The sequence below is a fragment of the Ictidomys tridecemlineatus genome, chromosome 3 (genome assembly GCF_052094955.1).
Source record: "Ictidomys tridecemlineatus isolate mIctTri1 chromosome 3, mIctTri1.hap1, whole genome shotgun sequence".
Lineage (NCBI taxonomy): Eukaryota > Metazoa > Chordata > Mammalia > Rodentia > Sciuridae > Ictidomys > Ictidomys tridecemlineatus.
In genome coordinates, this window is record NC_135479.1 from 48103278 (window position 1) to 48123509 (window position 20232).

General features: G+C 38.9%; 1 protein-coding gene across 4 annotated transcripts in view; it reads right to left on the reverse strand.

Moving 5' to 3' along the window:
- The window catches only part of Zzef1 (zinc finger ZZ-type and EF-hand domain containing 1), a 130147-nt gene that overhangs the window by 65782 nt on the left and 44133 nt on the right, over positions 1–20232 (reverse strand). For all 4 annotated transcript variants that reach the window (XR_013436277.1, XM_078042683.1, XM_021734577.3 and 1 more), the window contains exons 15-27: positions 19922–20091; positions 18868–19001; positions 17326–17396; positions 16088–16202; positions 11995–12154; positions 10722–10843; positions 10504–10626; positions 8839–9005; positions 8674–8755; positions 7678–7879; positions 6277–6425; positions 4323–4563; positions 1254–1333 (exon numbers count right to left, since the gene is read on the reverse strand). Coding sequence is in view for 3 of the 4 variants with exons in the window: in XM_078042683.1 (XP_077898809.1) it covers positions 1254–1333; positions 4323–4563; positions 6277–6425; positions 7678–7879; positions 8674–8755; positions 8839–9005; positions 10504–10626; positions 10722–10843; positions 11995–12154; positions 16088–16202; positions 17326–17396; positions 18868–19001; positions 19922–20091 (1816 nt within the window). In the remaining variant the exon portion in view is untranslated. The remainder of the gene's footprint in view (positions 1–1253; positions 1334–4322; positions 4564–6276; positions 6426–7677; positions 7880–8673; positions 8756–8838; positions 9006–10503; positions 10627–10721; positions 10844–11994; positions 12155–16087; positions 16203–17325; positions 17397–18867; positions 19002–19921; positions 20092–20232) is intronic.

A 20232-nucleotide genomic window follows, 5' to 3' on the forward strand; every position in this document is an offset into this window, starting at 1 on the left:
CATCTATTTAGGTTCTTTAATGAACTGTCCAGGTAGATGTCTTAGATAACCTAGATGTTTTTACACTCAACAGGTTCTAAACTGAACTTACCTCCTCACTCTCAGATCTAAGACTAATGCTTGGTCAACACTTCTATCACCCACCAAATCACCACCAGAAACCTGGGACTACTCTAAATTTCTTCTTCCTATTTACCACTCACATCAATCACAAAGCCCTGTGGATTTTATCTCCTCAGTTGCAAAAGCCATCCTCATCTAATTACTGCAATTAAGTCTTCTGCTTTCAATTTCATTATCTATCTTCTACTCAAAGATTTTTTTTCTCAATTACAACATAATATTTAAGATGCATGCCAATATGTAAGGAATAATAACACTAATATATATAGGTACTCATCTCCATGCCTAAGAAATAAAAACAATTTAGTGTTTATCTTTTTTATGAATTTATAAAAAGTTTTAACTACATACTTATAGGTGTAACACACAGATTTGGTTTGAATTAGGATCTTACAAGGATTTCCACACTTCTGCATTCTTTTGCAATTTGCTTTTTTGTTCATCAAGTCTGTGAGAGTTATCCATGGTGATACATGTGGCTCTTTTCATTCACTTTCATTGTAATATAATATTACACCATTATTTAATATTATAATGTAGTATTTTGTAATAATATAATATTCAGTATATCTTGTCACTTTTTCCTACTGATGGACAGCTGGTTCTTCCATGTTACTGCTGTCACACAATGCTACAGAACCATTTTTCTAAGATGCAGACCCGAGGCCTCTCCCATGCCTAAAACTGTCAATGGATGCTGAGTATACAAAGCAATCTTTTTCCTTCTGGTCTAAGAAGATCTATGGAGTAGCCTCTAGGGTTACTAAAAGATGTAAAGAGGGCTCAACTAAACCCCGTTTACTCAATATTTTCAACAATCACCAAATTACGATTTCTTTTTTTTCCCTCCACATTTTTTATTGGTGCATTATTGTTGTACATAGTGCTGGGATTTGTTGTTAAATATTAGCATATGTATACAATATAACAATATCATTTGGCCAATATCCTGCCCCATAAATTATGATTATAAGGGTTCTAAATTATTATTTATATTCATATAGCCGAACTTTAGTTTAAAAAAATTCCTCATATTATATTCTTGAGAAGAGGCCTACTTACTTATTGCCATGATATCATGGTAGGAAAACCTAAAATATATCAAAATCTCATGGGAAGGAAAATCTTACCATCCATATTCGAATCCCATCCGCCAAAGAATACACCTGTGCAAACTCTTCACTCAGGGCTATCTTGCCCCGGCTGTTTACTAGGGAGAGGAGGAGAGACAAAGTGATTACATTCAGTTTACTCAATTCACTACTGTAGCTTTAAGCACAAAATATTTTCTGAACCTTTTAAAATACAGAAGAAGTCCTCCTGACACTCATGCATTAGGGGTGGTAAGAGAGACTTGAGGGGAAAAAAATCATTGATTAAGCCACAAATACTTGGATGGGTTCTCTGTGTTATTTCAAACTAACTTCGTTCAAACTAATAATTTTTGAAATAGAAATACTACTCAGAGTGAATAAAATATAAAAAAATACCTAAAGTAAAATGTTTAAAATATCAGGTCAGGGGAGTAACTCAGTGGTAGAGTGCTTGCTTATCATGTGCAAAGTACTGGGTTCAATCCCTAGCATCCTAAAACATTAAAAATTAAAACTGAGGAAAGCCAGTCACAATAGTGCAAACCTATAGACCCAGCTATTTGTGAGGAAGATCACTTGAGCCAGTGAGTTCCAAACTAGGCTAGGCAACAGTGAGACACTGTTCTCAAAAATAAAAACAAACCAAAAACCGAGTAAAAAAATAATTACTGGGCTGGGGTTGTGGTTCAGTGATAGAGCACTTGCCTAGCATGCGTGAGGCACTGGGTTTGCTCCTGAGCATCACATAAAAATAAGTGAGTAAATATATAAAGGTATTGTATCCATCTACAACTAAAAATAATAATAATAATTAAAAAATAATTTAATTTTTTAAATTATTATTGAGATATCAATCAATCAATATACAACATGGATGGACATATACACTCATAAAACACCTAGATAAAAGGTCAGTTTAATATATAGAAAAAAATTAATAGAGATGCTTTCTAAATAGTGAGATTGTAGTTCATAATTTTTTTTTTTCAGAAGTAGAAATTAAACCTGGAGATTGAACCCAGAGGTACTTTAACAAAGAGATTCATCCCTAGTCCTCTTATGGTTTATTTTCAGATCGGGTCTCACTAAGTTGCTGAGGCTGGCTTTGAATTTTCGATCCTTTTGCCGTACCCTCCCAAGTCACTAGGATTACAGGTGTGTGGCACTGTATACAACAAGTTCATAATTATTTTAAATGTTTCTAGACTTTTTCAGTCTCTACATGAGTATTTTTTTTATAATTTGAAAAAAATTTTTTTAAAGACCTAAGAGGCCTGTCCCTCTCATAAACCAAAATACAATACAATAAAACAGTATGAAGCTCTCTGTTGCATCCATGTTCAATACAATAAACATTTTATGAAGCCCTAGCATGTGCTGGGTTCTACATTAGCCACTGTGAATACAATGCTGAGAAAAAGACATGGTCACTGACCTCATGTAGTGTATTTTCAAGTTGAAAAACTCCTTTCTTACATTTCTAACCCAATTTTTAGACAAAAAGCATTCTCAATGTAGCTCAGTTTTAAAGAACTCACGAATAGTCTTTATTATGATATCTATATCATAAAGGCAGATGCATAAAGAACTGAATGGGCCACATTCAACAAGGACAGACTAGAAACAAGCCACATACAGCCAGCTATTTCTAGTTCCCACATTTGATTGTGTGTTTCTCTCCTATAAACACATATGTGGAATGGAACATGGTTTGACTTCCCCCTAGTAGGAAACATTCTGTTTCTCAGCTTTTAACCCACAGGCCTTTATCCATTTATTGAAAAGTCCCTCAAGTAACAAGGAGTGTCCAGCTTTCTTACTGTCATTTGATCACAAAAATATATATTGTTTTCTTTTTTTTCCTTCAAAACCATGCAGGTTCCCTTGTTCCTCTCCCCATTCCTTAGTGAAGATACACTCTCCCATATGACATTTGTTTCCATACATTACTCACATTTCAATGTAGTTTTATTTAGGTGGTGGCTTTTTTAAAGGAGATGTTAAGATTTGAGAAGTAATTGAGATAGTTTCTCAATCAGGAAATAAAGTGCAATGTGAGAGCTAAAGAACTAAGCAATACATGTTGCAGTGATAATATCAATTATAGTAACATGAGCAATAATCAATCACCTACTCTAAAGGAAGGAAGCATCTATTCTCACTTATTTCATCTGCATCAGAAAGAACACATACCTTGCCAAGCACCTGGGAAAAGCCTAAGCCTTATGTTTTTTTTTAATATTTAATTTTTAGTTGTAGTTGGACACAATACCTTTTTATTTATTTATTTATTTCTATGTGGTGCTGGGGATCAAACCCAGGGCGTTGCACATGCTAGACAAGTACTCTACGCTGAGCCACAACCCCAGCCGTAAGCCTTATCTTTCTTTACATAGGATTTGCAATGCTTTTCCCTGAAAAAGTGTGAATGTAGAGAGAGTAGAAATCTTCTGTGTGGATCCTGTTAGGATGTAAGCTACACATATGAACAACACGCAGAGATGGTGCCCTGAGGGAAGTAAGGAAGAGAAATGGTGACGGGAAGGATGTCCACAGAGATCCCACCAGAGGCAGCCTGGTGGGATCAGGCCACAGAGAAGCTGCAAGTCTAGAGAAACAGTTAGTACCTTCATTTGCCTCCTTCTACAAGTATGTTATTAGCACAGTCAATAACTTAAATACCTGTGGCTTTAATTGGAATTTCTAGAATGTTGGAGCTAAGGAATTCTAAACCAATTTTACAGAATGAGGAAACAGAGGTGCAGGAAGGTTGTCTAATTAATCTGAAGCAGTGCAGCTTCTGAGTTTCAGAACCGAAACCATTAAGGTTTCTTTCTATTAAATTTCTTGGAAGTTTTCCATGAGAATTCTGGAAAAAGACAAAGTATCTGCTAATTCAGAAACTCAAGGCTACTTGCCACACACAACTATCTGCTAACTATAAATTGGCCATGAATCTTTTGATTGACAAAGTAGAACAAGATGAAGTTTACAGTTGTAGATATGTGTTAACATTTTAGAATTTTAAATTTTCTCTTAAGATAGGCTTCTTAAAACTTAGCAATTAGCCTTCAGATCAAACATATTCCCTGTAATATAAGTTACCATATTTTTGCAGCTTCTCATATAAGTCTGGAGTGCGATATACCAGAGCAGCAAAGGTGGCGTTCACAGCTTGATCAATAGTGGAACCAGCAACTATATCTGTCTTTGGGGCCTGTTTTCTACATGCCTGTATGAATCCTTTGAAAAGTTCTGAGTATGGCCCACAGAAATTCTGAGCAGGCTCTGACTGGGCAAAATCAAGGAGAAAATGGCGGCAGGGATCGTCAGGGATGCTCTTAACCTAGGAACGAGAAAAAAAAAAATCACATTTGAAATATTCATCAAAAAGTAAAATTTACTGAGCACCTACTAAGATAAAGCAGAAGTATAAACAAATGGTGCATACTCTCAGGAAGTTTAAATCTATTTTAGGGAGACCAGACAGATGTATATGGGTTAATAAAGGCAAATAAAAATAAAACTTAAATGCATTAAAACTAACACTACCATAAAGCAAAAGATTATCCAGTGCCAAATGCCTAAAGGGGACACCCAGTGCTGAGAACTCAAAGGAAGGAGTTCCTGGCAGGTTAAAGTAATTAAGAAAGCCTTCTGAAGGATTTGGGATTAGGGCTGAACCCTGAAGGATGGGAAGGCTTGGCCTTGAGGGATATAACCACTAGCAGAGGTTAAGAGTCAGTGGGGAGACTGACCTGGCCTGAAGTCTCAGCTGGGGAGTGGTGGGAACTAGAGTCAGATAGTTAAGGTGAAAGGAGACTGTAGAGAGCCTTGACTGTCACACTGAGGAGTTTAGACTTCACCCTGTGGGCAACGGGGAGCCATTAATGGTGCTTGGCAGTGGAATGACAAGATAATGCAGTGATTAAAAAAAAAAACCAAAAAAAACAAAAAAACAAACAAAAAAAAACTTGGCAGGTACCAATGTAATAATGCAGGTGTGATGAGGGCCTGGATAAAAATGGAGACAGAGGAAAGGACAGAGATGAACATCATAAGGAAGAATCTACAGGGCTTGCAACTGACTGATAGGAAAGGCAAGAGCAGGGCAGGGATGAAGGGGATGTGAGGGAGCAGTGGCTCTGGGCCTGGGCAAACAATGACTACAACAGAAGTGAGCAGTTAGTAAAGGAGACATTCTGGTTTTTTACTTCAGAGTTAATGGGAGTCAGGACATTAAAATGAAAATGCCTAACAGGAAGATGAAGATATGGAGAAGATACTAGAGTCTGGGAGAAGAAAGAGGGCTGGAAACTGATATTAAGGAATTATTCCTACAGATGGAACAGTTAAAGAGAAAAGAGAGAATAAAGTTTTGGTGGATGGTAGAAAAGGGGAGGAAGCCTGAATATAGCCTACCTTATAGAGAAGAAGGAATGAGAAAGGCCAACAGAGGAGGCACACAGAGAGTTGGATGTAGAGAAGACAGTGGACTATCATGGAATCAAAAAAAGAGAGGGTCTGAAGGAGTTTGATTTAACAGGGAAATAAAGGAGAGTAGAAATGGAGAAAGAGCCACTGACTTCGGCAATTGACCATGGAATAACTTGTAGGGGAAAGAAAGGGAGGGAAAGAAGAAGGAAGGAGAAATAATAGAATAGAAAAAGGGAAGGAGAGATGGAAAGTAGAAACAGAGGGCAAATTTTTTAGTTTTTAAAATATTATGAACACTTAAATAAAGTGCTACAGTTGTATGGAGAACAAAAGGAATAGCAAAAACCATTTACTCTAAAGTGTGACTTAGTAGGCACTAGAAACAGACTCCACTTGTTTGATTGATAATGCCATCAAGAGAGATTTACTGAATACCTACTATATTTCACTGGAGTCATTCCTTATTTTTGAACACCTGTTGCTGACTGGTCCCTGGGGTACACAGTGGGATAACAAATAACAAGGAACAGTTTCTGCCTCAAGGCACTAACAGTTTAATGGGGTGATAAGACATTAGTAAACAGTTTCCACCCAGATGTAAAGATGACAGAAGAGTAAATACCTCCTTCCTATCCTGGTGTGGGTGAGTGGGCCAGCTTGCTTCTAATTCCAACTCTGGACAAATCTGATGCCTGAAGACAGGTTTCCACAAAGGAGAGTTCAGAACTGAAGCCATTTTTGCCTGTGGTATTACCATGTTACTTCCTAACTCTGGAAAAAGAAGGTGACTTGTAAGAGTTCTATTTTTTCCTTAATACACTGAGATTCTTTGAACTAACAAAGAAAAGGGTTAAACAGAGAGAAAGAAAAAAAAAAAAAACCTAAGAGGAAATTCACTCACATTTCCGAGAAACACATTATATATTAACCTAAACCAGAAGTCCTGAAATGCTGCTGTTCTGTGGGATAACTTCAGTTACAAGGTGCCTTTGAAGTGATTTACCTGTTTACTAAACTGAAAGCCAAATGTAATCTACTTCTAGCACACAATAGGAGGTCATTTAAGAATATTAATTATGGGAAAACATTCACAATTTATAAACTGAATTTTATTAAAAAAAATAATTAAACACCCACCATAGATCTAAATAGACACAGAAATAAAGATTAGGTGGAATTTTAAAAATGTTGATAATAGTTATCTCTGGGTGTTAGGAGTAAGGGTGATTCTACTTTTCTTCAATTTTTCTCTAGTATGTAATTTTTCTATGAGCTTTTACTTTTATAATTGGAAAAACTCAAGAGATCATACAGAAATAAAATATACTAGAAAGGTTTATTCTATAAGTTTTATTACTTATAAGAATTTAATAACAAGTTCTATAAATTGAATTTAATAACAAGTTGACCAAATCCATATTCACATATCTATATCTATACATAAATATTTACTCAAACAATATACAATTAATTTATTTTATTTTTCTGCCTTCTGGTTGGAGTATACCTAAATCTACCTCCAAAAATACATGATTATGATGTTGCTAAAAAATCCAGCTCCCTCTTTCTCTTGTTCTCTTTCAATAGGGGGAATCCACAAAACCTTTTGTGATGTGGGCCAAAGACTGAGCCAAAAAACTTCATGTCAGCCGGGAGTGGTGGTGCACACCTATAATCCCAGCAGCTCAGGAGGCTGTGGCAGGAGGATCACAAGTTCAGCAACTTAGCAAGGCCTAAACTACTTAGCGAAACCCTGTCTCTAAATAGTATACCTATTATTTAGGGGATGTGGCTTAGTGGTTAAGCACCCCTGGGTTCAATGCCTGGTACCAAAAAAAGAAAAAAGAAATTTCATGTCAATGATGTCAAGTGGACAATTTATTCTGGCTTGGTTTAAAGGAAACTGAAGGGAATATTATCAATACCTTGCCCTGATCTTATGTGAAGATGCCACAAGGGAGAGTACATGTTTTGCTCTTAAACACAGTTGTAAGGAAAAGGAGGGACAGGGCTGTGAACTTACGATACGTAGACTTGAGTGCCATGCACTGGGAGGCGAGGCGTCCCATCAGTCTGGAGACAAGGAGTTGTAAATCTAACCCCCAAGACACAGCAACATCAGGCAGGCCATAGGCAGTGACAGTGAATTTGTAGCCCCACTCATTGTTGCTGCTGTCAGAGTGAAAGAGGAACTGTAGCCGAGGACCATCCTTAAAGGTCACTTTCTAGAGACAGACAAATGTCATGTGGTCAAATAGATGTGAGGAGGGAGCATTTCAGTAGTAAACATGTTCTTTGTGACTCAAAAACTGGTCTCTATTTCCACAAGTGCACAACTACTGAAGGAGAAATGTACAAAGGTGTGACTGAAACACAAAATTTACTGCAACACTCATGAAAAAGCATAATTGTCAGAAAACTACTGCTTAGCTTTCTAAATTCAGATGCCCATCCGCCTACTACCTACTCAGCCAGTGATCACACCTGCTTAGTCCTTTGCTGCCAGCCAAGACCCCTGAGAGCAGAGAGAAGGTCAACAGCCTGGGGCAGCTCTTAATCTCCAACCCAGGGAGAGCAGATCCAACTGTGAACTGGACTCCTGGCTTTCACCATGGTCTGGGCCTTCATTCAGATCCACCAGTCCGTCCTTGACAAGAGTGACAGATCCTCATTTATTCTGGACAATGCTGAAAGAGTCTGGGGGTTGGTAAACTTTTCCTATAAAGAATGCAGGTGGCCAATATTTTAGGTTTTTCAGGTCATACAATCTGTGTTGTGACCATTCAACCCTGCCAAAGCAGTACCAAAGTGGCTATAAGAGATAAATGGGTATGGTTGTGTTTCAAATCTTTTTTATTTATAAAATAGGCAACAGATTGTAGTTTGTCAATTTTGATACAAATCTTACTTTTATCAAATTGTAATATAAATGATTCCCTTCAAAGATCATACCTCTTGCTCTAAGGGTTGACAGAATTGCTGCAGAAGTGTTTCATTTATTTCTAAGAATATCACTCACCTTGGGCCATTTATAAGTGCCGACTTTTGTGTCATAGCGTGTTTTCCCACCTCTAGCATCAGTAAATTCCAGGTAATCATATCTGTGAAAGCATAATCTTTATTACTTTTCTTCTCTTGTTTTTGACCCATTATTGCTGGGGAGAAAAGAACATGTAAGTCTTACCTTTTTTCAGTTTCACATCTTTCGTCAAATTCCACCTCAAAATAGGTTGCCCCTGGGCTAACAAAGACAGACACCTCGTGGCAGTTATTTTCATAGTTGTGGGCAGACTCTTTGGTCCATGTATGCAGAACCACAGGCTGTTCTTGCTGCCAGGTCTCTACATCCAGCTAGGCAAACAAGTGAGTCAAGAAAAGACAGTATTCGGGCTGGGGTTGTAGCTCAGTGGTGGAGTGCTTGCCTAGCATGTGTGAAGCACTAGGTTCAATTCTCAGCACCACATAAAAATAAATAAATAAAGGTCCATTGAAAATTATAAAAATATTTTTAAAAAAAGATAGTATTCATCACTCCACACCCAGCCATACGCAATAGGCTTTCTCTATCAGTGCTGTAGGCACATGAGCTTTGGCAGCCCCACGCTGTCATGCAAGCCCATCTGAACAGAGATCAACAGATGTCTATCATTCAGCAAGGTAGACATGTGCTTTTAGTCTACTGTAGGAACTCTGGGATCAGTCTTTATCTTTTTTTGCATTTGCCCTGGATCAAACCCAAGGCCTCACATATGTAGCCAAGTGTTCTACCACTGAGCTACATTCCCAGCCCAGAACTATTTCTTTTTTGGTTCTGGTGATTGAACCCAGGGGGACTTAACCACTGAGCCAAATACCTAGCCAGTGTAGTCAAATAGATGTGAGGAGGAAGCATTTCAGTAGTAAACACGTTCTTTGTGACTCAAAAACTGGTCTCTATTTTTTATTTTGAGACAGAGTCTCCTGATTGCTTAGTGCCTTGCTGGCTCTGAACTTGTGATCCTCCTGTCTCAGCCTCCTAAGCTGCTGGGATTACAGGCATGCACCTGTAATCAAAACACACTTAGCCAGAACTATTTCTTACAAATCACTGACAATATGTATTTCCAGTGGGGTGGGGGAAGAACACTGAATTAAGAGTTTAAAGGCCTCATATTCCTACTTGGGACCTCGGCAAATCTAAGACCACTATCTCTCTTTGAATCTTTGCTTTTTAAAAAACCTATTAAATATATGCCCTTTCTACTGCTAAGGGTTTTTGTGATACTTACATAAGACTGTGAAAAAACTTCGTGTACTATAAAATTAAGTAAGAGAGTCAATTCTTTTCAATGTCAGACTTTCTAATGTGCCTTTTTTGGGGGGAGGCACCGGGTACCGGGGACTGAACTGGAGGGTGCTTAATCATTGAGCCACATCCCTTGCCTTTTTTATTTTTATTTTGAGACAGGGTCTTGCTATGTTGCTTAGGGTCTCCGTAAATCACCAAGGCATGCTTTAAACTTGTGTTCCTCCTGCTTCAGCCTTCTAAATTGCTAGGAAAACAGTTCTAATTTGCCTTTCAAGATACATTTTCTCTTCTAGACTTCAATGATTATTCACATATATGGATCTTACGTAACTTTTTGTGTTATAATTGCATAATTTACTCTTTGTATCGCCTTTCTAATGCTGACTATGACAAATAAACTTGGATCACCATTTATTCTCTTTGTTGAAAAAACCACCAATAAAATTGCCTTCTAGAGTCAACTTATTTGTGAAGATCTATAGTCAATGGTATGTTCCATTCAGTACGGTCACATCTCTTTTGAGAGGAAGCAACACAGGGTCAAACACCCACTCAAGTTACCTTATTTGGCCCTCCTTCAGGGTCACTGCAGAGCTTCTTCAATAGCTCTGTTAGGGTACTGAACTCTCTCAAGAGTGTGCAGTGTGAAATGTCTAAAGTGCAGAAGTCCAACAGGAAGATGACCTAAAGAAAGATGAACAAAGGCACCCAGTGTCCACCTCAGGCCCTGCCTGGGGTACTGATCACCAACCCCTACTCTGCTTGTTACATTTTCTTACCAGTTGACGAGCTGCCATCGAAAACACTGAATTACATAATTTTTCTACTATGGTTTTCCCACTATACTGTGACAAAAGGGATTCCAAAATCACTCTCATGCTTGCCAGAAACTGTGCCACATCTATCAAAACATAAAGAAAGCGGTTAATATTTTATATGGAAGGAATATCACTTGCTTAGTTGTTACCAAGAGCAAAGCCAGAGAGGACCACAGAAGCTGTGTGTGTGTAAGACTCAACAATAGAAGACCAGGGGACCACCAAGCACCATCCAAATGCTTTCCTCTGGAAGGGAAAGTAATACAAATTTCAGTAAAAGGTTACTTTTAAAGAGATGTTTTCTGTCTTTGTTAGTTTTTGATGAAGTGGAGATATCACTTCTATAAGTAAAGTTACATTGTCAGTGGGCCCAGCTCTCAGCATCCTTTTTTCCTTTAGTATACAATGGGCCCATGCATTAGGGGCACCAATCTGAAGGAACAGGTTCCAATTATAGGACTCAGTACCCTAAGCATTTATGCCATAGCTGCTCAGGTCAGGTTTGATGAAACCAAACTTTTCCCACCCAATTTCTCAGAACTTGTTAGTTTCATATAATCTTCTGCGGGTTTACAGGACATGAATTTGAGTACTCTCAGGACTGGCAGAGGTCACAGCAGTATTCATACACCTTGGATGCTAAAAGCTCAAAACTTTTTTTTAGATGACTTGATTAAGCCAGGGATGACAGACTCTCCTGACAAGTGAGACATCCTCTAAGAGTGCTGTGTGACTGAAGAGAGAATGTCAGGTTATGGAATGACCCAATTCCTCAAAAAAAAAAAAAAAATACTAAGACATATACCACATTCAGATAGGAAATTTTGAGCAAAAAGACATACTATAGAATTCTATTTTAAGAAGACAAAAGTTACCCTATTCAGTTTTTTGGTTTTATTTTGTGTTTTTTGTTTTTGTGGCACTGGGGATTGAATCCAGTAGGGTTCTACCACTGAGCAACATCCCCAGCCCCTTTTATTTCTAATCTTGAGACAGGGTATCACTAAGGTGCTGAGGGTCTTGCTAGATTTCTGAAGCTGGCTTCAAACTTGTAATTCTCCTGCCTTAGCTTCTCGAGTAGTTGGGATTATAGGTGTGCATCACTGCACCCAGCACAGATCTAAACTCTAATAAAGAACCAAGTGCACATCTCTGTGTGAGTTACAAAAGTGAAAGTTTTTGTGCAGAGTTAAATCCAGACACCTGCTCTTGTGTATTTAATATCAGCACTCACATTTTTCGATAAGGTCCACGGCCAAGCCTTTGGCTGCTGTGTCAGTTGCCTTTAGCTGCAGATAGCACCAGGAGAGCAGGCTGCCTTGGACAGACCAGAAGAGGGAGAGGAGCACAGAGCCAGCCTCCCCTTGGGTCCCACTGAGCATCAACAGCTCACACTACAAGGAAGCAGACAAATACAAAATGTCCCAAGCAGGCTACTCAAAGAATACAGCCAAGGGCCCTCTATGGGAGCAGCTATTACTAGCAAAACCCCCCCCCCCAAAAAAAAAAAAACAAAAAAACCCCCCAACAAACTACCTGTATGGGGAATAGTCTCAGAAGAGTTTTCAACCCAGAAGTGAACCAAGAAAGATGGCATTATGAAAACTCCTCTCTTGCCCTGCAATTTTCAGAAACTTTACAGCAATGTTTTCTGCTCCATGGGATATTTCCTTCCACAGCTCAGGAACCCACCCCACTGCTTATTTCTTCCCTGTCTTACATCTTAAAATTTCTTTTCTCTTTGGCTCCTTCTCCTGAGCTTTCAGTTAAATCTTTCTCACCTTAAAATAAATCTTCATCTTTCCATGGCTCTCTAATTATCATCTTTGTTATTGGGAGTTTCTTTGAAGTATCACCTGACCTTTAGAGATAAACTCCTACACATAAGTATCATGAGGTATGCTTGTATTGGCACTGTCATGGGCTCAAGCTGGAACTAACCCAACAATCCCTCCAAAGTAAAAATGGATAAAAAAAAGTGTGACATGTTTATGGAGGGAATACTGCACACCAGGGAAAGTATATGACAACACATATATCAACATGAATGAATCTCAAAACATGCCACAAAAAGATTGTACACATATGATTCTGTTAAAGGACAAAATCAGGAAAAATAAACACATTGGGTATGGATAACTACAAAGAAAAAGAAAAATAAGGAATGATGAACACAAACTTCAGAATGGTGGCTGTAGCTGTTGAGGAAAGTGGAAGGTGAGCCATGAAAAGACATGGGGATGAGGGATGGGATTTCAAAGATACTAGTAATGTTCTAATCCTTAAATGAGAGTTGCTTCTGTAAGCCATCTGTACACGTACACACACTCTTTCATTTATGTATGTGCATGTGAAGGTCCTGGAGATTGAACCCAGGGGTGCTCTATCACTGAGCTTCACCCTAACTCATCTTTATTTCTTATTATGAGAAAGGGTCTTGTTAAGCTAAGGCTGGCCTTGAACTTGTGATCCTCCTACCTCAGCCTCCATGTAGCTGGGATTATAGGTGTGGGCCACGGCACCTTGTCATATATACATATATAGCTATATATATATATATATATATCTCATTTTTAGAAGTTGCCTCTGTCTTCTGAGGCTTTGCTTTCCCCTTCCCTCCCACTCTGCTGCTTCTGTGGATACCACTCCCCTCAGACACCATTTACCACCTGGCGAGCAAATCCTTCCCACTGAACCTCATAGACTCTTTGACCTCTATCCCCCATGAAGCTCTGTCTCCTCCTCCAGCTTCTGTTTTTCCTGAATTTCTTCCTGAGACTCTACTCCTTCTCTGTAAGATTGCCTCAAGAAACACATGGATGACATGATACTATCTCTAATCATGACTTCAACTATCACTTGTTTTTTACTGATTACAATCTCCAGCACTGACTACTACCCTGAGTGCAACCAGTCTCAACATCTGAACACTGGCAGAACTATGAACTAAGCATGCTCGGAGTCCACCCATTATCACTCCTGCTCTTTGAACACCTGCTCCTCCCCACCTAGTCACAGGCTTCTGTGTGTGCCAGTCCCTCCATCTACAGTGCCACTCTGTTCTTCTTTGTTTGCTTAAGCCTTATTCATGGTCTTGTGCAGAGCTTCAGCACCATCTTCTCCAAAATGCCTTTTCTCAGCTCTACCAGACATGGTGAGGTATGAATCCCTGACTCCCCCAAGGACCCCATACCCATCCTCTGACAGTCCTTGCCATGTGGTCAGAATTGTCTAATCACACATTTGTCTGATCTCAAGACTGGGCTCTGCCATCACTGTATCTGCTGTGCCTAGAACAGGGCCTCATACATAGCAGGTATTCAGTGATACCGTTGAGTTAACAGACTTAGCAGAAAAATTTCATGCTAGGTATACTTTGGATCACCTTTACAGTTTTCCTCTAAACTAATTCTACCTCTTTAACATAAACATAAATGCCTCCATGAATGATAATTCAAGGAATTCTGTTAATGGCTACAGTGATCTCTGGCCTATGACGTCCAATAATATCTGTAACCTCTGTATCACAGATGAGTAGAGGAGAAAAAAGGACAAGAATTTGATCTCCATATGGTAACAGTTAGAGGAAATTCTCTTGGACAAATGCCACCTTGCTCCCCCACATATATCTTAAAGCAAGTGTGGCTTAGTGGAAAGAGGATAAGACTCAGAGTCCAATGGCCTAAGTTTCAGCAGCATCTATGAATACCAGGTGGGAACTCTTGAGGTTTTTTGGCCAATGGAACTGATGATATGACTTTAGTGGAAGAACTGGTTAGGGTAAGAGCTCAGATAAAGTTTCAAGGGTTTGTGTAACAGGTATAATTTAGGTGAGCTTCCAAGAGAAAGAGAAGGTGTGGGAAATGGTAAAAATAAAGACAGAGTTGAGAACGGCAAATCGGAGCAGAGAACAAGTAAGTATGAGCAATAGGCTGGAATGAGAATTTGAGGGAAAACAAGAGGTAGGCAGAAGAGCCTGGAAAGAAAGCACAATGAAACTAAGAGAAAATTAATGTGACAGTGGAAAACAGAGAACCAATCAAGTATAAAGAATTAATGTTAGCTTAAAGAAAATAGGCACCATAGTGAAATCCCAACCCTGGCTTTAAAGCAATAGTAGGCCTAAATAACAGCATCAGTGTGACTGTGGCAGATAACCTAGTCAGATTATAAGCTCTCTAAGGACACCATAAGTGAACTGGTGGTGGTGGGAGGGAGATAACTATTCACTGGCCTATTGCTCCAGCCTGTGGGGAATGAATAAAATCATGGCTCCAACAGCAACTTGAGAACAGTAAAGCACTATCAAAAATATAAAAGATTTAAAGATACTAAGTTCAGTTAACAAGAAACAGATAAGTTGCCTTGACGTCCATATCATTAAATATCTTAAGGGTATGCTGTGGATTGTCCTACCATAACACCTCTTCTCTCTGGTTCCTATATTTAGCCCTATGAGGTAGTTCTTGGCTCCTAGGAAAGCACTTCTCTCTTTTCCAAATCTCTTGGGAGTGCTTGGTAAAAATGCACATTCTTAAACCTATCTTTAGACATTCCAAATCAATAGCTTGGGGTAGGACCTGGAAATTCAATTTTTTTTCACTATTCCTAGTGCTTCCCATCATTAAGAGCATGAACTACATTTTGAGAAGCAAGACCTTTTGTATGAAAAAAAGAAGTACAAAGTTTAAAAAATATCATTAACATGGGAAAAAGAGACTACATTTTCAGATTTGATTAGTCTTCAAATTTACTAAGTAATCAGTTTTTTTTTTAAATGTCAAAACAGTTTTCCACAAAATTCACATCACAAATATATAACTACGTGGTGGGATGATGACTGACAGTACCAGGGCCCTTGATACAAATCCATTCCTTTTTTCACAGAAGTCTTTTTTTTTTTTTTAATAAACTCATCAATGAGTTTTGCCCTTCTTTTTTTTTTTTTAAAGAGAGAAAATTTTAATATTTATTTATTTTTTTTTAGTTTTCAGCAGACACAACATCTTTGTTTGTATGTGGTGCTGAGGATCGAACCTGAGCCGCACGCATGCCAGGCGAGCACGCTACCGCTTGAGCCACATCCCCAGCCCCTCACAGAAGGCTTAATAAGCACATCTGTGCTTTTACTCCTTGCTGACTACTAGGGGACAGGAAAGGAAAGGTCCCCTTACTTGTTCATAGGGGTTAGCTGGGAAACCTCTGTGTTCATGTGTAATCATCAAGTCATACTGTAGATAAGGGCTAAAGGACAAGCATAGCGACTACCATGTCATGTGTTCCTAAAAGCACAAGGCAAAGAAAAGAGAGAGGAAGCCATGTGATACCTCTCGAGCAGCAACAGAGAGGAGAGTGTTCATGACTGCCAGGACTTCACTGATGTTCATGTCAGCCAGGTCACTTTTCTCAGGTAAAAGCAGAAGGCCGCCTGGATCCTTATCACTGAAAGGACACAAATTAGTCACCATATCTGGTTTCAAGAAGGGGATTTTTATGTTTTCTATCTTAAAAAAATCCCAGAAAGATTTCAGTAACAGTTCTATGGGACGGAAAGAGTCTGCATGAGGAAGATAAGCCATGATTCCAGCTAGGACTGTGCCACTATCTGTCCACATACCCTTCTGTAAGCACAGACTCAGAAATCCTCCAGGCCTTAGAAAAGATCCTAAGGAATATATCTAATGAGTAAATCACCTTGGCCACCAAAAAGAAATACTGACCTCATGAATGCTAACTGGACAATCCAGGCTAATGATTCCCTGTCTTCAAATGTTGTTCAGATAAGGGCCCCAGGCTCTTCCATCATCCTTGCTATTTGATTCTGGAAACATTTTATATAGCTAGCCTTGTAAGTCAGGCATCCGTACCAGGCTCAGTCTGACTTGCAGGCAGATATTTGAGCTATTAGCTTTCTTCCTCCATCAAGAGTTTATACCTGGGGGCTGGGGCTATAGCTCAGTGGATGAGTGCTTGCCTAGCACATGCGAAGCACTGGGTTCAATCTTCAATAATATAAACAAATAATAAAGGTACTGTGTCCATGTACAACTAAATTTTATATATCTATATAGATATATATTTGTAGTGTTTTGATTAACAAAGAAGCTAATGGTCCTGTGGGCTGCGTTTCTTTGGTACTCAAAACACTACAAATCTCCAAGCCTCCCCTCCTAGAACCTTTCTTCTGTGAACTACAATTCTGTGCTTTTACAGTTGGTTTTAATGTAATTGGGTTTGTACACTTGAGTACAGAACCCCAACTTCTTTGGCTTTTTTAGTTTTTGTCTTTAAAACTTACTTAGAAAGTGAAGAACTCAAAGAAGCCTTCAGCAGGTTCAACTCTTACTCATTTTATAATGATTGGAACTTGGACTAAGCTCTTGACAAGGCTCTAATTCAACCAGTATTTTAATCGTCCTTGTTCCTAGTAATAATTCACTCCAGAAATTGAGCTTTCTAGTAGAGCAGGAAAAGTACTACTCCAAATGACATGGAAGGAGGGGATAGCTAAAGAAAATGACTCTACAGAGATCTGAAATATCTGACAATTGAAGTATGAACTTACCTAAAATATGTGCATAGTGAACGGAAAGTGAGCTGCAGGGACTGCTTGTGCTCTTGCTCAGTGACATTCTTCTACAAAACCAGAAAGTATACATTAAAAAAAAATCTATTCCATGACATTCCAAAGACCTATAGAAACATGAAATACCACCACCCACTGGTCCACAGTATGAGGAGAGTAGGGCCTGGACCATATTACAGTAACCACCTAAAACCTGATCCAGTACTAAGAAGCAGCAGAACCAACCATCCACACAGAAGATGGCAGGTGACTTTGGTTCCCTGCCAAAGGTAACATCTGTAAGCCTTCCTGTAGAAAAGCCTGATACAAATGTTCAGACAATGGACTTCCAGAGGATATATACTCTATCATTGGGCATGCCATCCCCAGAGCAAAAGGCAAAGACAGTGCAATTCTCATGAGCTTTCTATATTTAATCAGGATCAAAGCTTTTCCTTTGTCTTGTAGGTTTACAGTCTATGCTATCAGTAGTAGGAAATAGATAAACCTTCTGGTGGAACTACCAGGCTACTTTGGGGGAACTTTATATTTTCTTAAATAAATGTACTGAACACTTTCTTCAATATAAGGCACTGACAAGGGATTTCCAGAGAATTTAAGCCCAGGGCCTAATTATCTAAAGAAAGAACTATTTAGAATGGTGAAAAGTCAGCAGTGCTATTCAATTCATCAGCATGAGAAGGTAAAAAAAAATCCTTATTGCTGCTGTCTGAAGGGATGGGCAAGGCAAAAGAGATAAGACTGCATTGCTAACAGACACCAATGTCATTCAAGAGATCATATGTTCTCTTTCTACTTATCATGTGAGACATGTGTGAGCAAAAAAAATCATTTGCTCAGCTACCTGGTGAATGCTTCTAGCAAAGAAGTGAAACAGATTTTTGTATAGGATACTCCATTTGGTAAAATAATGCTTGTAAATACTGAAAGCATCTTTCATTCCTGGTATGAAGTCTGAAAAACATGGAGAAGGGGTCTAGGAGGGAGAAGAGAACCAGCTGAAGATCAAAACTTGGTCATATTTTCTTTACAGATCTATATTGAAATAGTTTGAATAAAATACAACAGGGATTTACCTCAAAATGATACTGGATTGTGGGGGAAAGAGTAGGTGAAGCATTTTATAGATGAAATAAAATTAGCCCAAGTTCATCAATGTTGAATCTAGGTGATTAGTACATTTGGGGCTGATAGGAGTTATTATACTATTTAGTCAACTTTTGTATTCATTTTAAACTTTCCTATAATTGAGAAATAAAAATAAAACAAAATTTTGTTGAAGGCAAGTCATAAAGATGGAGACTAAATTGTGACTTTGTGATATAACACTTGTGAAACACAGATGAAATACTGTCCTTGTCCTTTGATATCTGTGTGTCCCCCACAAAGCTTGGCACATAGTAAGTATTAGTAAACATTTGGGAAATTAAAACTGACAATATATTCAGAGAGAACAAAGATTAATAGATCTCATCCTAATAGACTTCAGGAATGGGAACTGTCCTTTCAGATAATAATTACCATCATGGTGAAGAGATGGTTCCGTCGGGTCTGTCGATCAGGAAAGAAGATGGCAGCTCCATTGAGAAGGGTGTTCCTGACCTCTTGTTTTAATATCTCCATGGGCATGGAATCTCCATCCACCCTATCTACCACTAATAAAAATTAACAATGGAATCAACTTTAATATGTTCCATCTATTCACTTACAATATGTATCACTAAAAACTGGTGAACAAAACTCTCTGTTTTATAGTTAATATCAGAGCAAGAATTGCTTTTGTACAGGTTAGGCAGTATATTATTTTTGTTAACATTTAACTAAAACAAAGACTATATATGTCAGTTCTTATTTCTTTCTCTGTTCTTTTGAGATATAACCTGGAAAAACCTTAAAAATATTGTCAGATTGCCTCATTTCATCTTCAATTTGTCACTATAATCTCTTTTTTTTCTTTTAATATTTATTTTTCAGTTTTTGGCAGACACAACATCTTTGTTTGTATGTGGTGCTGAGGATCGAACCCGGGCCGCACGCATGCCAGGTGAGCGAGCTACCACTTGAGCCACATCCCCAGCCCCATCACTATAATCTCTTCACCTCAGCCTTGATTGAGGTTAAGACTGAATAGTGTGGCTGGGTGTGTTGGCGCATGCCTGTAATCCTGTGGCTTGGGAGGCTGAGGCAGGAGGATCACAAGTTCAAAGCCAGCCTCAGCAATTTAGCTAGGCCATGAACAACTTAGCGAAATACTCTCTTCAAATAAAAAATAAAATGGGTTGGGGATGTGGCTCAGTGGTTAAGCACCTCTGGGTTCAACCCCTGGTACCACCCCAAAAAAAAAAAAAAAGAGCTCAAAACTGAATAATATAACAGTAATTACTCTCACTGTGACACAGGAGAAAATGGGAAGAAGAGAAGTCAGTTGATAAAGAAATAAATTTGGGACTTGAAATGGTAATTCAAAGAAATCCACCACAGCAATCCATTTCTGGTTTGCATGAACACAGGAACCTCCCCATGCCAGCAAGAGGTCAGTGCAGGGTTGTATTCAGGGAATACCCCAAATCCTTACCATCACATAAGTGTATGTAGAGCTCCTTGGCAGCTTCCACTCCCTCAGGGCGCTGGGTTGGAGGCTTTTCTTCCCCAGAGGCAGCCAGTGCATCTCCCTGCAGCACTGAGAAGCAACTCTGGAGGAGCCGCAGCAGCAAGGTTTGGGCACATATGCACTCTTCCCTTGGGCTGCAGAAGAACAAAAAACATCAGAGAGCAAAAGAGCAAGTTGCCTTCCCTCTCCAAAGCCATACAGCGGTCTACAGAGGACTCTCCTCTGGATAACAGGCTTAACAAAAAAGAATGCCAAGCAAGAGGAAGGGCAGAACA